The 17,097-nt window shown below is 42.5% G+C and overlaps 2 protein-coding genes across 2 annotated transcripts; both read left to right on the forward strand.

The window, feature by feature from the left end:
* The first annotated feature begins 7,689 nt into the window (after positions 1-7,689).
* On the forward strand, positions 7,690-16,070 carry LOC143296453 (uncharacterized). Its single transcript, XM_076608392.1, has 5 exons — positions 7,690-7,844; positions 10,477-10,539; positions 10,959-11,272; positions 14,059-14,163; positions 14,599-16,070. Exons 1-5 carry the CDS (start codon positions 7,823-7,825, stop codon positions 15,121-15,123), a joined length of 1,029 nt encoding a protein of 342 aa, XP_076464507.1. The 5' UTR covers positions 7,690-7,822; the 3' UTR covers positions 15,124-16,070.
* On the forward strand, positions 7,966-10,370 carry LOC143296173 (uncharacterized). Its single transcript, XM_076607982.1, has 4 exons — positions 7,966-8,015; positions 8,627-8,893; positions 9,094-9,998; positions 10,342-10,370. The coding sequence occupies exons 1-4, from the start codon at positions 7,966-7,968 to the stop codon at positions 10,368-10,370; spliced, it is 1,251 nt and encodes a 416-aa protein (XP_076464097.1).
* Positions 16,071-17,097: the final 1,027 nt, after the last annotated feature.

A 17,097-nucleotide genomic window follows, 5' to 3' on the forward strand; every position in this document is an offset into this window, starting at 1 on the left:
GACCTTGGTTTCTACATAGACAACAAGAACTCCTTCAAAGACCATGTGGTCCAAGCAACGTTGAAAGCCAGTAGAACGTTAGGAGTAATAAGACGAACTTTCGACCACCTGTCGAAAGAGACATTCGTCCAGCTGTACAAGTTTCCCGTCAGACCTGTGCAGGAATACGGCCAGCTTCACCATAAAACTTTGTGTGCTGAAGTTGAGAATGTCCAACGCAAAGCAACAAAACTCCTGTCCTGTCTCAAAGACAAACCACACCCGGAACATCTGGCTGCTCTCTGCCTCCCCAGTCTCCAGCATCGACGTGCCCGTGGTGACATGATAGATTTATATACTAAATCCATGGTATCTACAAAGTGCAGAATCCAGGATTTCGTCTACTGGAAGGTAGGGACACAAGGGGCAACTGCCTAAAAGTGTATAAGGGGCACAGCCGATTGCACAGAAGTCATTACATTGCAGAATGTGTCATCAACACCTGGAATAACCTTCCGGCCCATGTACTTACAGCACCAACGGTCAACAGCTTGAAGTCCAGACCAGATGCCCACTGGGCAAACTTACCGATAAAATATAATCCTGCTTGCCTTGAATAGGTAGATAACAAGACCTGAACCACCACGCATGCAGGAAGAGTTCAAATCCTGGCGGTGAACAGGCCTTGAACGAAGCCTCAAGCACCACAGGTCAAGTTCAAAACATAAGTCAAAAAAATCTGAAGTAAATAATGATGACGCTTTTGATCTTGCGTCACAAGTAGTAGTAGTGGTGGTGGTGTCGGGACTGGCGGGTTGTCTGCCAAGGCCTCACGGCATTTTTATGTCCCCTTCAATATCTGTCTCTTTTTCCTTATTTGTGGGACACGCATACGCTATTTCGCTGTCTCAATTATTAGCTGTAATTCATTCATCAAAGTAAAGAAGAAAAAAATTGGTGTTCTTATCAAGGAGATTTTTAAACAGGTCAGTATTCCGTGCAAGTTTAGTTTCAGTTGGTAGTGCATTCCATATTTGTGCAATTCTTTTAGCTAAAGAATTTTTCCTTGGGTTGGTATTACAGTGCTTCTTACAAATTATCATCACTGAGTTTCTTGTGCTGTCATAATCTGACACTCTAAAAATATCGTTTACATTAACATCATTAAAGCAGTTTTAACATTTTGTAGGTTTCGAATAAGTCTCCACTTAACCTTCTTCCCTTTAATGGATGGAAATTTAAGTATACAAGTCTCTGTTGGTAGCTTTTAGCAATTGCTCTTCTTTGCACCCTTTCTATAGCTATAGATTGTCTCTTGAGGTATGGGTGCCACACAACATTACCATATTCTAAGTGTGATCTAACGAATGTTTTATATAGTTTAAGGAAATTATCTTTATCTAAATAAGTAAACGTTCTCTTAATTACTTCAATCATTTTGTATATCAAAAGTAAGTCATGGAACTTCTTGTTCCTGTTATACAATCAACTCTGAAAAAAGCGTTCACCAACAGTATACAATCTATTATTGCTGGACTCTCAGATTTGCTCATCTGTCATCTCTGTCTCTCGTGTATACCTAGATTTGTTTACCTACGTATGTGCTTTTTCACCTTGCATGCGAGGATTACGATTGTGTACACGCGCGTGGTTACATATTTATTTATTTGAGTGCATTCGAATTTCCGTTTCTGTCTGTGCTTCAGTAATTCTACATTATCTTAAGCGAATATTTTGATTTAGTTTTCTCCGTTGTCCGACGGCTAGATGTACTTCTAATCTCTCTTATCTCTCTTTCTTCTTCTTCTTCTTCTTCTTCTTCTTCCCTCTCAATTTATCGCTTAACATTTTTACCTGGCAAATTACCCTCGGTTGGTCATTTATGATGGCACTAATTATTTTTTTAACCAACATCGTCCCACTGAAAGTGATTGCCTTCAACGTTGTTTTTATAGCTGACTATCGATCCAGCATACATAGTTTGCGCTTCTTTGTTGACTTTCCTGTTTTGCTGCATGTGTGTGTGTGTGTGTGTGTGTGTGTGTGTGTGTGTGTGTGTGTGTGTGTGTGGTGCGTGTGTGTGTGTGCGTGTGTGTGTGTGTGCTTTCTTTTTTCTTTTCTTTTCTTTTTTTTGGAAGGGGGAGGGGGGTAGTTGTAACATAAAAGCCAAATAGGTTATTGTCAATGAAGAATTTTCATTTCATCTCTCTCTCTCTCTCTCTCTCTCTCTCTCTCTCTCTCTCTCTCTCTCTCTCTCTCTCTCTCTCTCTCTCTCTAAGCCACTGTATCTTTATTTCAGCATTACTTTTTTTCAAGATGGATGCATGTTACTTGTCTTTCGTCAGTTTTTTTTTTTTTTTTTTTTTTTTTTTTTTTTAAGAGCAAAGTTTGACATTTGGGAAGACGTTTGAATATTGTGCATGTTTGTAGATTGGAAATCAGTGGTCTAAGTGGAGTCAGTGACCCAGCTGCTTTATTGACAGTGCAACAATCGCGACTCTGAAACTGCCAAGGATTAGGACACTCAAGAAAAAAAAATATCAAAGTTTGTATTGTGTCTGGATTTTTTTCTTTTTTTTTGTATTTTGTATTTCTTTTTATCACAACAGATTTCTCTTTGTGAAATTCGGGCTGCTCTCCCCAGGGAGAGCGCGTCGCTAAACTACAGCGCCACCCATTTTTTTGTATTTTTCCTGCGTGCAGTTTTATTTGTTTTTCCTATTGACGTGGATTTTTCTACAGAATTTTTGCCAGGAACAACCCTTTTGTTGCCGTGGGTTCTTTTACGTGCGCTAAGTGCATACTGCACACGGGACCTCGGTTTATCGTCTCATCCGAATGACTAGCGTCCAGACCACCACTCAAGGTCTGGTGGAGGGGGAGAAAATATCGGCGGCTGTGCCGTGATTCGATGTGCTCAGATTCTCTCGCTTCCTAGGCGGACGCGTTACCTCTAGGCCATACCTCCACTGCATTCTGTTTGTACGTCTTGTTGTTGTTGTTGTTGTTTTATTTTTGTTGGTTGGTTTGTTGTTTGCTTCTTTTTCTTTTTTGTAGTGTTTTTGTTGTTGCTGTTTTTAGGTTTTTCTTTTCAGTTTCATATCTATTCAACGTGAATGTGAAAATACCTATTGATTAAAATGTATTCAAAATATTTTAAAAAGGAATTATGAAGAACAAAAAAGGGGAGGGTGGGGGTCGGGGAGGGGGTGTGGGGTGGGGGTGGGGGGGACTGAAGACGATCAGGAGGGAAGAGAATGCAAGAAGACATCACCATTACTATCAATATCATCAAATCATCATTGTTATCATCGTCACCATCAGAATCAGAACAACTTTATCATCTCGGAAGAGAAATTAATTGTGGAGAAGTCTCTGATACAAACTACAAGCAAAGCGGTAAAATATGGCACACACAACAAATATGACAAAATTGCAGTCATTGCGTCATTATAAGATAAGATAAGAATAACTTTATTATCTCCAACTGGAGAAATTTGGTCAGGTGCATTATCATAACATAGACAAGTAAACAACATGGGGACCGTAACTGTAAAAGCCAACAACAGCCCCTACAAATATTACGAAGATACAAATGTAAAAAATATCACATACATCGTTTCATACATACATCCACACACTGCAGGTAATAACTAGTATTCTTAATGTAAAAACAGAAAGAATTAAGAAACATTATTTGAATATAATTATAAACATAGCCTACTGTACTGCACATTGATTATAATAGACAGATAAGATAAGAATATAGATGAATTGCGGAAAACCACACCCACCCCACACACGCGGATAACTTGATTAAACAAGAGTAATAAACATATGTTCTCAAATAAAAGCATTTCACATATTCGCTTTTAAAAACATTGCAATTAATTATTACATCGTAATTATTAAACACCGTCAACATCATCATTATCATCATCATCTGTTCGTCAGGCATCCTTCTCCAAGGTGGTGACATGCGCAGACTACGGGTGTTGCTGGTGATCATTGTGACAGCGGGTGCTGGCTTTGTGGCGGTGATTTTACGTCACCACGTACATGGCGCTTGGGACTGGGTCCAGACATTGCCCCGCCGGCAGCAAACTCAAACCCTCCGCCTTCGAAATGTCTCCCCCTCCTCCTCCTCCTCCACTACCTCCATGGATGTGTTCCCCGAGATTGTATCAGGTATTGTGCAATTATACAATCATCAGTTATCATGTAGAAAGAAAATCGTTTTAGGTAAGATAATGTTACATTTTAATGTAGAGTAAAACATCTGTGTTTGTGCATGCGAGACATGTGAGACGTGTGAAAGTCCGTGCATGATAGGTTGTACCTTGTTCTAGTTGTGGTGTGTGTGTGTGTGTGTGTGTGTGTGTGTGTGTGTGTGTGTGTTTACTGAGCTTAAAAACGTGACAATTGGTTATAATGAATGTGCAATATGTAGGAGGAATAATGTGCAATATGCAGGAGGAATGTACAATGGAATATGTCTAATGCTAACGTCCATATTCTAAATATATTTCTGTTAATAATTACGATATAATAATTAATTGCAATGTTTTTAAAAGCGAATATGTGAAATGCTTTTATTTGAGAACATATGTTTATTACTCTTGTTTAATCAAGTAATCCGCGTGTGTGGGGTGGGTGGGGGGTGGGTGGGTGCGGGTGTGTGCTGATTATCTGGTTGCGGTTTTCCGCAATTTATCTTTATTCTTATATTATCTGTCTATTATAATCAATGTGCAGTATAGTAGGCTATGTTTATAATTATATTCAAATAATGTTTCTTAATTCTTTCTGTTTTTACATTAGGAATACTAGTTATTACCTGCAGTGTGTGGATGTATGTATGAAACGGTATATGTGATATTTTTTACATTTGTATCTTCATAATATTCGTAAAAGCTGTTGTTGACTTTTACAGTTATGGTCCCCATGTTGTTTACTTGTCTATGTTGTGATAATGCACCTGACCAAATTTCTCCAGTTGGAGATAATAAAGTTATTCTTATCTTATCTTATATACTTCACGTCTCTCATTACCTGTTTCACATCTCTCAATCTCTCCTTTATGTCTGTCGACATCTGCTTCGCATCGCCCCAACGGTCAGCTTATATTACAGACTGACTTAAGTATACTGTTGGGTCAACAGCAGAGTGATAGCTGCATGGTCAGTGGTTTCTCCGTTGCAGTGGGAAATCATTTCCATCTTAGTCTTTTGTGAAGGACTATGACTCCCAAACTAGGAGGCAAGATTGCACCAGCTCTTAGTGCTGCAGCCTTTGGGAACCATCCAAACGCCGACTGTCCTAAAAACCCTCTTTGCCGAGAGAGTCGGGATATAACTTTGGCAAGACGCTCTTTACCATAATCAAATTCTATCCCAGATAGTTGGGACAGCAGTTGCCTCTTCTGCTGTTCTGATGTACAAAAAACAGACACAACTGACTATCACACATCTGCTTCACATCTCTCAGTGTCTACTCCACATCTGTAAACATCTGCTCCACATCTTTAAACATATGATTCACGCCTCTCAGTGTCAGCTTCACGTCTCAATCTGCTTAATGTCCTCAATAGATAATGATAATGATAGGGAGGCTCATCTTGCGTGGTTCCTTGCTTTCAAGAGCAGGCTCACCGCGCTTTACAGTAGGAACAGATATGTAACATTTCAAAGGTATGATGATTAAAATAAGATATAACGATTCACACCAACATATCATTCACTGCGCAGAACAGGTACATCGCACACATACACGCGCGCGCGCGCGCGCACACACACACACACACACACACACACACACACACACACACACACACAACTAATAAATCCTCCTAAAAGGTAAAAAAAAAAAAAAACGACACAGAGAATCAAAAGAAATTAACGAACAAAAGAGGAAAATTTTTCTTTGAACTGCACATTGCACTCATAGCATAAAATTAATCTGAGTAAAATAAAACACAACAGACACTTCTCATGAAAATAACCAATTGAAAAAATTAATATGCAATAAGCATCTGAAGTAATAATCCAGTCACACTTCCCCACTCTTCAGTGGAGTGATGGCCTAGAGGTAACGCGTCCGCCCAGGAAGCGAGAGAATCTGAGCGCAGTGGTTCGAATCACAGCTCAGCCGCCGATATTTTCTCCCCTTCCACTTGACCTTGAGTAGTGGTTTGGACGCTAGTCATTCGGATGAGACGATAAACCGAGGTCCCGTGTGCAGCATGCACTTAGCGCACGTAAAAGAACCCACGGCAACAAAAGGGTTGTTCCTGGCAAAATTCTGTAGAAAAATCCACTTCGATAGGAAAAAAACAAATAAACTGCACGCAGAAAAAATGAAATGGGTGGCGCTGTAGTGTAGCGACGCGCTCTCCCTGGGGAGAGCAGCCCGAATTTCACATAGGGAAATCTGTTGTGATAAAAAGAAATACAAATACACTCGGTCACATAACGCATATACAAACAATACTCAACATGCAAATGATTACTCAAAATCACAACAGGGAAAGCTTTAGGAATTAAAGTAAACGTTTGAGTAGCGAACAACATGAATAAAAGACTAAAGAGCAATGAGTGATTGTTTCTGTTTTCTGCAGATGGCGATGTGTTGTGCGAAGAGGGGCTGGGGGTGGGGGGTGACTTTTATTTTTAGATTTTGTTCGGTGAGATTACTTGTTTGTGCATTGTGGTATTTGTGACTGACTTTTAAGAGTTGGGAGTGGATTTTCAGTATTGTGATATGGTTTTGATGTATTAGGAAATTGAATTGGGAGCAGTTTAAATTTTTGTGATTTTTATTTTTTTTTTTTTTATTTTTTTTTTTTAGTTTTGTGGTATTGATTCAGGAATTGTGATATGATATCTGAATTATTTAGGCATTGTGATGTAGGTGTATAATTAATGTTCTCTCTCTCTCTCTCTCTCTCTCTCTCTCTCTCTCTCTCTCTCTCTCTTTGTCTGTCTCTGTGTGTGTGTGTGTCTCTCTCTGTTTCTCTCTCTGTCCCTCTGTGTGTGTGTGTGTGTGTGTGTGTGTGTGTGTGTGTGTGTGTGTGTGTGTGTGTGTGTGTGAATAAAGATTAGTACTTGAGTGCTTCGTCGGCTTACTGCGCAAGTTTATGCATGTAGGTTTTTCAGTTTAGTGTTTCACGTTGTTTTGAATGTCTGCTTCTACATTGAAAAGCACAAGTGGGCGTGTTGTTAGCACGGAGCGCGCTTTATGAATTCATTTCATAGTGGTAATAGTTGTTGTTTTTGTTGTTGCAGCAGAAGCAGTAGTAGTATATGCTTCACGTCTCTCAATAATCTGCTACCTCTCCCAATATATGCTTCACGTCTCATTATCTGCTAAACATCTCTCGGTGTCTGCTTCACGCCCCTCAGTTTCTGCTTCACGTTTCTCAATATCTCCTTCACGTCTTTCAGTGTCTACTTCACCTCTCTCAGTATCTGCGTCACATCTCTGAGTATCTGCTTCTGCTCTCAATATCTGCTTCACGTTTCTCGGTTTGCTTCACACAGTGTCAATATCTGCTCGGTATCTGCTTCACGTCCTTTGAATATCTTCTGCTTCACATCTCTCAATACCTGCTTCACGTATAACTCAATATCTGCTTCACATGATCGGTCACCTCTCAGGACCTGCTTCATATCTGGATATCTGCTTCACATATTATATCATTTCAGTATCGGCTTCACATCTCTCCCTGTCTGCACCGCTGGACGGCGATCCATCAGGCGCCGGACGGGCGACAAAACCCCACGGAGGCACGGTGCCAGACAACGGAGCAACGGACACAGACGACAGCTACAGCGCTCTGGTGCAGATGTACCTGGCCAGGTACAGAGGTGAGCCACCAGTTCTAGCACTCTGGAGTGCAGAGACAAAGAGGCGCTAGCAGTTAGATCTCTTGAGGTGCAGGAACAAAGATGGTACCAGCAACTAACTAACTGGAGTGGAGATGTAAATATGAGCGACCAGTTACCACTCTGGGGTGCAGACACAAAGGTGGACCAGCGGTTTAGCTCTCTTGAGGTGCAGAAACAAAGATAAGCCAGTAGTCAGCTCTCTTGAGGTGCAGAAACAAAGATAAGCCAGTAGTCAGCACTCTGAGGTGCAGAAACAAAGATAAGCCAGTAGTCAGCACTCTGAGGTGCAGAAACAAAGATAAGCCAGTAGTTAGCACTCTGAGGTGCAGAAACAAAGATAAGCCAGTAGTTAGCTCTCTTGAGGTGCAGAAACAAAGATAAGCCAGTAGTTAGCTCTCTTGAGGTGCAGAAACAAAGATAAGCCAGTAGTTAGCTCTCTTGAGGTGCAGAAACAAAGATAAGCCAGTAGTCAGCACTCTGAGGTGCAGAAACAAAGATAAGCCAGTAGTTAGCACTCTGAGGTGCAGAAACAAAGATAAACCAGTAGTCAGCACTCTGAGGTGCACAAACAAAGATAAGCCAGTAGTCAGCACTCTGAGGTGCAGAAACAAAGATAAACCAGTAGTCAGCACTCTGAGGTGCAGAAACAAAGATAAGCCAGTAGTCAGCACTCTGAGGTGCAGAAACAAAGATAAACCAGTAGTTAGCACTCTGAGGTGCAGAAACAAAGATAAACCAGTAGTCAGCACTCTGAGGTGCAGAAACAAAGATAAGCCAGTAGTCAGCACTCTGAGGTGCAGAAACAAAGATAAGCCAGCAGTTAGCACTCTGAGGTGCACAAACAAAGATAAGCCAGCAGTTAGCACTCTGAGGTGCACAAACAAAGATAAGCCAGTAGTCAGCACTCTGAGGTGCAGAAACAAAGATAAGCCAGTAGTCAGCACTCTGAGGTGCAGAAACAAAGATAAGCCAGTAGTTAGCACTCTGAGGTGCAGAAACAAAGATAAACCAGCAGTCAGCACTCTGAGGTGCAGAAACAAAGATAAGCCAGTATTAGCACTCTGAGGTGCAGAAACAAAGATAAGCCAGTAGTCAGCACTCTGAGGTGCAGAAACAAAGATAAGCCAGTAGTTAGCACTCTGGGGTGCAGAAACAAAGATAAGCCAGTAGTTAGCACTCTGAGGTGCAGAAACAAAGATAAGCCAGTAGTCAGCACTCTGGGGTGCAGAAACAAAGATAAGCCAGTAGTCAGCACTCTGAGGTGCAGAAACAAAGATAAGCCAGTAGTTAGCACTCTGAGGTGCAGAAACAAAGATAAACCAGTAGTCAGCACTCTGAGGTGCAGAAACAAAGATAAGCCAGTAGTCAGCACTCTGAGGTGCAGAAACAAAGATAAGCCAGTAGTCAGCACTCTGAGGTGCAGAAACAAAAATAAACCAGCAGTTATCACTGTGAAGTGCAGAAACAAAGATAAGCCAGTAGTTAGCACTCTGAGGTGCAGAAACAAAGATAAGCCAGCAGTTAGCACTCTGAGGTGCAGAAACAAAGATAAGCCAGTAGTCAGCACTCTGGGGTGCAGAAACAAAGATAAGCCAGTAGTCAGCACTCTGAGGTGCACAAACAAAGATAAGCCAGTAGTCAGCACTCTGGGGTGCAGAAACAAAGATAAGCCAGTAGTCAGCACTCTGAGGTGCACAAACAAAGATAAGCCAGTAGTCAGCACTCTGAGGTGCAGAAACAAAGATAAGCCAGTAGTTAGCACTCTGATGTGCAGAAACAAAGATAAGCCAGCAGTTAGCACTCTGAGGTGCAGAAACAAAGATAAGCCAGCAGTTAGCACTCTGAGGTGCAGAAACAAAGATAAGCCAGTAGTCAGCACTCTGAGGTGCAGAAACAAAGATAAACCAGCAGTCAGCACTCTGAGGTGCAGAAACAAAGATAAACCAGCAGTCAGCACTCTGAGGTGCAGAAACAAAGATAAACCAGCAGTCAGCACTCTGAGGTGCAGAAACAAAGATAAGCCAGTAGTCAGCACTCTGAGGTGCAGAAACAAAGATAAACCAGCAGTCAGCACTCTGAGGTGCAGAAACAAAGATAAACCAGCAGTCAGCACTCTTAAGTGGAGATATGAGGGTGAGCCATTGCTCAGGCTTTTTGTTTTTGTTTTTGTTTTGTTTTTCTTTATAACGATTCAGTGAGTGAGTGATTGGTGATTAATTGGCTAATTGATGGTTTGGTTTGGTTGGTTGTTTATTCATTCGTTGTGTATTGTTTTAACTGTTAATTGTTCTCTCTCTCTCTCTCTCTCTCTCTCTCTCTCTCTCTCTCTCTCTTCTCTCTTTCTGTGTGTGTGTGTGTGTGTGTGTGTGTGTGTGTGTGTGTGTGTGTGTGTGTGTGTTATCGATCTCTTCGAACGCTTAAACATGTGCGTGTCTTTTTAAGTGTTGGCATTGTGAGCGACACGACCACATTTCAGTTCTCTTGAGAGATGAGGTCAAGGTTTAGTGTTCGACTGGCTGTGGGAATTAACAGCTGTAGGGGGCCGGGTGTGTGTGTGTGTGTGTGTGTGTGTGTGTGTGTGTGTGTGTGTGTGTGTGTGTGTGTGTTTCAGAGATGAAAGTGGTTGCTGAAAACTTGCCCAGTACGGATTGCCCCCCTTTGCCCAACAACAACAGTAAGTGACAAGGAAAAAAGTTTGTTTTCATCACGCTGTTACCCGTGTGTGTGTGTGTGTGTGTGTGTGTGTGTGTGTGTGTGTGTGTGTGTGTGTGTGTGTGTGTGTGTGTGTGACCTCTGTGTATGTTCGCGTGTGTTGTTTTTTCGTATTGTTTGTGTGACCTCTGTGTACGTTCGCGTGTGTTGTTTTTTCGCATTGTTTTTTGTGGGGTTTTTGTTTGTGTTTTTTGTTTGTTTGTTTGTTTGTTTCACAAAAGACTAAGCTGAAAATGATCTTCCATTGCATTGGAGAAACCATTGATAATGTAGCTCTCACTTTGCTGATGGTCCAGCTGTAAACTTATGTCAATCTGTGACATAAGCTCATGCAGTACACGCCATTATAATAATAATGACGATGGATCCTTTTCGTTGCAGACACCGCTTGTTGGATGCCCCCGCAAAGATGCAACGCCTCTTTTCTCCCCGTGGAAGAACGTTTAGGGCGGGTATTTCAAACTCAGCATCCAATCACGAAACAGCAGAGAATGTTGATTGACAGCCTCGCCAATCACCCAGAACCCGTCGACTTGGTCTTCATCACTGCAGCATCGGCCAATCATTATGAAGAAAGCCAGGGATTGATCAGAGACCTCCATAAACTCGTTTTCCCAGAGCTTCGAAGGCAGGGGGAATACACGTTTCACCTCTATTACTACGATTTGGGATTGAACCCCAGACAGTTAAAGCAGGTACATGACTGAGGTGTGTGTTGTGTGTGAGTGTGTGTGTGTGTGTGTGTGTGTGTGTGTGTGTGTGTGTGTGTGTAGGATATCGAGTTGTAGCAGCAGTAGTAGTAGTAGTAGTAGTAGTAGAGAGAGAGAGAGAGAGAGAGAGAGAGAGAGAGAGAGTGTGTGTGTGTGTGTGTGTGTGATATCGAGTTGTAGCAGTAGTAGTAGTAGTAGTAGTAGAAGAGAGAGAGAGAGAGAGAGAGAGAGTGTGTGTGTGTGTGTGTAGGATATCGAGTTGTAGCAGTAGTAGTAGTAGTAGTAGTAGAGAGAGAGAGAGTGTGTGTGTGTGTGTGTGTGTGTGTGTGTGCTGCCAGCTACAGTTGTTAAAATGGCATGGCAAAAAAAAGAAAAAGAAAGAAGAAATAAAATAAAGCACATTTACGACGGAGTGGCGTACATGGTTACGTAGAGAGGGAGAGGGAGGTGCTGGGGTCATGGGTTCTAATCATCATCAAAAACTCATCACAGTGTGTGTGTGTGTGTGTGTGTGTGTGTGTGTGTGTGTGTGTGTTCATCATTATGTTGTCTGTAACGGTAATAGTGAGTGAACAGGTCAGAAATTCCAAATCTAAACTTTGTCATAATACATTTTCGGCGTTTATTCATATTTGATAATGATAATAATAATAATAATAATAATAAAGTGCATTTTAAGACGCTTGTCCCCTTGGAGAACTCTAAGCGCCATTCCAATTTCTTAAGAAGGCAAGAACATTTACACACTTGTCCACAAAACTATGCTCATCCACACACAAACATATATATATATCTACACTTGTCAACAAAAAGGTATGCACATAATTATATATACATAAAACATTAAATGGTTTCAGCACTTAAAACCTATGGCGTAGGTTACACCTGGTGTTAACTTATTCAGTCAAATGGAGTTTGTAAATAAATAAACTGGCACATAAATAAACTGGCACAGAATGATTGTGTCAAGTTAACCCTTTCACCGCCAGTCAATTTAGAGTACAAAATTCCCTTGTGGTATAAACACAGAAAAGACAGTGGCTAAGAATAGCTGGGGATTCCCCCTGCGATGTGTAGAAAATATGGCCTATCCTACCACCAAACTTTAAGAGCGGTAGGTTCATGGATGACAGACCAAGGAATGGTCACCTTTCAGTGACATGGGTCCTCTACCACGCCTGTGCATAAATGCGAGCTTGGCGGTGAAAGGGTTAACTTGTGTGTGTGTGTGTGTGTGTGTGTGTGTGTGTGTAATCGAACGCCCTACTCACTATGACCATTTATGCCAATGTCCGGAACTATACTGTCAGGTATAGTCCACCTCGAGAGCGCTTAAGTAGTTGTTTTATCAACACTGCAGATTGTACTTCCCCCTCAGAGATACACCAAATATTTCATTAAAGAAAAAGCAGACTTTAGCCCCGATAATAAGTCTCAAACCTTAATGGGTTTCCATGCAGTGTCCATTCGGGTCTTTGATCACCAAAACTAAGAACTAAATGAATGATAATGATGATAATAACAATACAATAATAATAATGATAATAATGATAATCATCATCAACATCATCATGATAATGATTATTGTTATAATCATATAGATTATGATCATATCAAAAATAATAATTAAGAAACGCTTAATGCCGCCAAAAATTTGATACTATCACGTTGGGAGCCAGGATGGATGGCGAGGTATTTTGAGCGCCAACTTAATCTTTTGCATGTCTGCTACAAAGACGAGAACCGCAATTTCAGTTGAGGAGAAAAATCCTTTCAGGATCACTTGTTTTGTTTTGTTTTGTTTGTTTTGGTTTGGTTTTTTGTTTGTTTGTTTTATTTGTTGTTTTTTTGTTTTGTTTTTGTTTTGTTTGTTTGTTTGTTTGTTTGGCGCGTTTTTGTTGTTGTTGTTTTAACATTATTTTACTTTTAACCTTAAATTTAGATGGAACATTTAATTGCTGTAGGTTCTCACTAACCCCCAAGAACTGCCCCCCCCCTCGCCCCCCCGTCCTTCCACCGTTTTAACCTTCTCCAGACAAAACACAACAGCAAAAAAAAAATAAAATAAAATAAAATAAAATAAAAAAATGAAATAAATTGAAATAAAAAAATAAAATAAAATAGGGCATCTATTTCTGATGCAATGTGCACCAGTGATCAAGGTTCGAGGCCCCTTAAATTCTCGGCATGGTGTTGTGTCCTTGGGGAAATAAAGGCACTTTGCCCAGACTTCGGGCGCCATAGCTGAATGGTTAAAGCGTTGGACTTTCAATCTGAGGGTCCCGGGTTCGAATCACGGTGACGGCGCCTGGTGGGTAAAGGGTGGAGATTTTTACGATCTCCCAGGTCAACATATGTGCAGACCTGCTAGTGCCTGAACCCCCTTCGTGTGTATATGCAAGCAGAAGATCAAATACGCACGTTAAAGATCCTGTAATCCATGTCAGCGTTCGGTGGGTTGTGGAAACAAGAACATACCCAGCATGCACACCCCCGAAAACGGAGTATGGCTGCCTACATGGCGGGGTAAAAACGGTCATACACGTAAAAGCCCACTCGTGTGCATACGAGTGAACGCAGAAGAAGAAGAAGAAGCCCAGACTTTCTTCACGTACTCCACCCAGCCGTGTCCCGCTCCTGTGGTCCTTCATGTCCCGCAGCCCCACCTCCCAAACTGAGTCTCTCCGTCCCTCCCAAGTTTGTAGCAGAGACCTCGAGCCACGAGTGACGGAACGGAGTCACAGCAGAACTGTGTGTGCCGCGTGTTTCAGTTGAAGACGCACTGCAACTGCACGGTAATTCCCTTCCCCTTCTCACGCCTGCCTCACCAGTTCCACCGACTGAGCACGTGCATTTGGAAACCGCTCATTCTCAAAGTAAGTGTGGCTTGATATACATATATAGTGACCCATGTGTGGGGGTGAGGGTGTGTGTGTTGGGTGGTTGTGCGTGCATGCGTGCGTATTTGTATGTGTCTGTTTGTTTGTTTTTTTGTTTTCGCGCGCGCGCAGGCACACACACACACACACACAGACACACGCACACTCGCACAGACACACGCACAGACGGACACGCACACATACGCGCGCGCGCACACACACACACACGCACGCACACTCACACAGACACACACGCACACACCACACACGCACCCATACGCGCACACACACACACACACTCAACCCCCCCCCCCCCCCCCTGTACCCCTTCCCCCCCTCCACACACACACACACGAACACACACACACACACACACACACACACACACACACAAGAACCAACCAACAAAGCTCACTACTACTGTCCGGACAGGCACACCTGGCCACCTCCCGCATCACGCTGTGGATGGACGCCAGCGTGAGGTTCCGGACGGCCAACCTCTCCTCCCTGCTGCAGCAGACACAGCGCCGGGGGGTTCTGGTGGCCCACACTTCTTTCATGCTGCCCAAGCACGTGCACCCCGCCATGCTCTCCTATTTCCGCATCCAGCAGCCCTGTCAGCTAGCGTCCTTCTACGAGACGGCCGGAGGGTTCGTGGCCCTCAGTAATGACCAGTTGGTCCACCAGGGGATCCTCGACCCGTGGGTGGCGTGCGCCTTTTCCCCGAGGTGTCTGTGCCCCAGCGAGGGTCTGAGGGACTGCGAAAGCTACCTGCCTTGCAAGCCGCGGAAGGGCGAGACTTACTTCCAGTGCCACAGGTTCGACCAGTCGGCGTTGGGGATTCTCCTGGCCCTGCTGTTTGACTGGAGGGTCTCGGATCTGTCTTACTGGCTCCAGAAGGACGGAACTCCGTGGTTCGCTTTCCGGAGAGGGAGAAGGGTGAAATACTTTCCTTAGGAGGGGTGTTGGGGTGGGGGCGCCAGAACGTTTTCCTTTGGGGCACTAGATGGACCTCCCTTCTTGACAGACATCTAGGACTCACTCCCCTAGAACACGGAAACCTTCACTAAATCAAGGCCCAAGCGCTTTAAAGGCGTTGGGCAATAGGTCTATAAGCTCAACAACCATAGGGGAGGATGTTGCAAGCTTACATTTGGAATAAATGTGGTAAGAATGCTCACAGTATGGGAAGAACCTTTTACTTGTTTTCACACAGTTTAGGTGGTGACAAAAAAGTAAATGTGGACAAGGGTTGTTGATTTTTGTGTGTGTGTGTGGTTTGGTCCTGAGTTCAAAATATCAACAACAGGTGAAAGGAGAGGTGAAAGTGAAAGAACACTGATATGAGGACTGCCTTTTCTCTCCGCACCACTGACATATCACTGATGTTCAACAATAAATCAAGGGGTCCGGCAGACGATTGAAAAGGGAGCTGTGGGGCGTTTTCTATCTCAGCTACCCCTTTCCCCCATCGCCCCTCCTCCCCAGCCCCCCTCGGAACGCCAGACGAACAGCCAGGACTTCCCCTCGGAACGCCAGACAGACCTCCCACCCAGACAGACATCCAGGGCTCGCCCTCCCGAACAGCACAACCTTCACCGAACAAAGATCTGAACAACTTGACTTGAACAAACGAACGGCATGAGCCAACAGGTCCTTTGACTTAACTCTTTATGTTTCCATTTATATGGTCTGTCAAATCTTTCAAAAATCATAACACATATAGAGCCACCACTTATATTCTTTTATGATAAATATATATATATATATATGCAGAGAACAAAAGCTGGTTAATCCTCATTAGGTTTTGGTAATACCACTTTGACTCCATTCGATCATGATCGAAATTCAAATGTCACATTCAAGAAATAAGCAAGACTCCTGTTGGAAAAGAAACACCTTCAGTGTTATGGACATTTCCTCTTACACACACACACACACACACACACACGACATACACGCACGGACACACACACACATATATATTGATTGAAGCAGATTTGTACAAAATGTAATGTTTGAAGGCCACATTTGCACTGAGACTGTGTTTCAGTATGACAAATTTAACAGGGAAGTTTAGTGCATATGACAGGACCAAGATATGTAATGGCATGCTGTCCTTGTAATTTTCATTTTCAGTCACAATATAAATTATGTGTGTGAAATTTGGATCCACCTCTTCCAGAACACAACACAGCACAGCATCACCACTGTTTTGCTTGTGAGAAATGATTTGTATAAATTAGCATTTGGTGGTGTTTCGGAGGCTCAGACAATTGGTAATGTCAAAATGTTTTTGGGCAAGTTTAAGCAGCGTCTGGTTTTCTCTCAAGTTTGGCATTCTGTTCATTAGTATCACACTTTTTATGATGTGTATTCAACACAGTCCCTTTCACTAAAACCTTATTTGAAATATTCAACTTACAACTAGTCCCTTTCACTGAAACCTTAGGTTTATATGAAATACTCAACTTAAACCAGTCCCTTTCACTGAAACCTTAGGTTTATATGAAATACTCAACTTAAACCAGTCCCTTTCACTGAAACCTTAGGTTTATATGAAATACTCAACTTACAACCAGTCCCTTTCACTGAAACCTTAGGTTTATATGAAATACTCAACTTACAACCAGTCCCTTTCACTGAAACCTTAGGTTTATATGAAATATTCAACTTACAACCAGTCACTCTCACTGAAACCTTAGGTTTGTATGAAATATTCAACTTACAATCAGTCACTCTCACCAAAACCTTATTTGAACTATGTTAAAGATACAAATATGGATCATGCTTTCTCGTGGTTTGGACTTGGATTGTCCAGTTTGCGCTCAGACTTTTCTGCTGTTCAATCATGATGAGCGTGTCACAGGGCAAAGCAGGAATTGTCTATTTTGTGATGATACTCTGGAAACTGAAATGCATTTGTGTGTG

This window comes from Babylonia areolata, chromosome 21, assembly GCF_041734735.1.
Source record: "Babylonia areolata isolate BAREFJ2019XMU chromosome 21, ASM4173473v1, whole genome shotgun sequence".
NCBI classification, from domain to species: domain Eukaryota; kingdom Metazoa; phylum Mollusca; class Gastropoda; order Neogastropoda; family Buccinidae; genus Babylonia; species Babylonia areolata.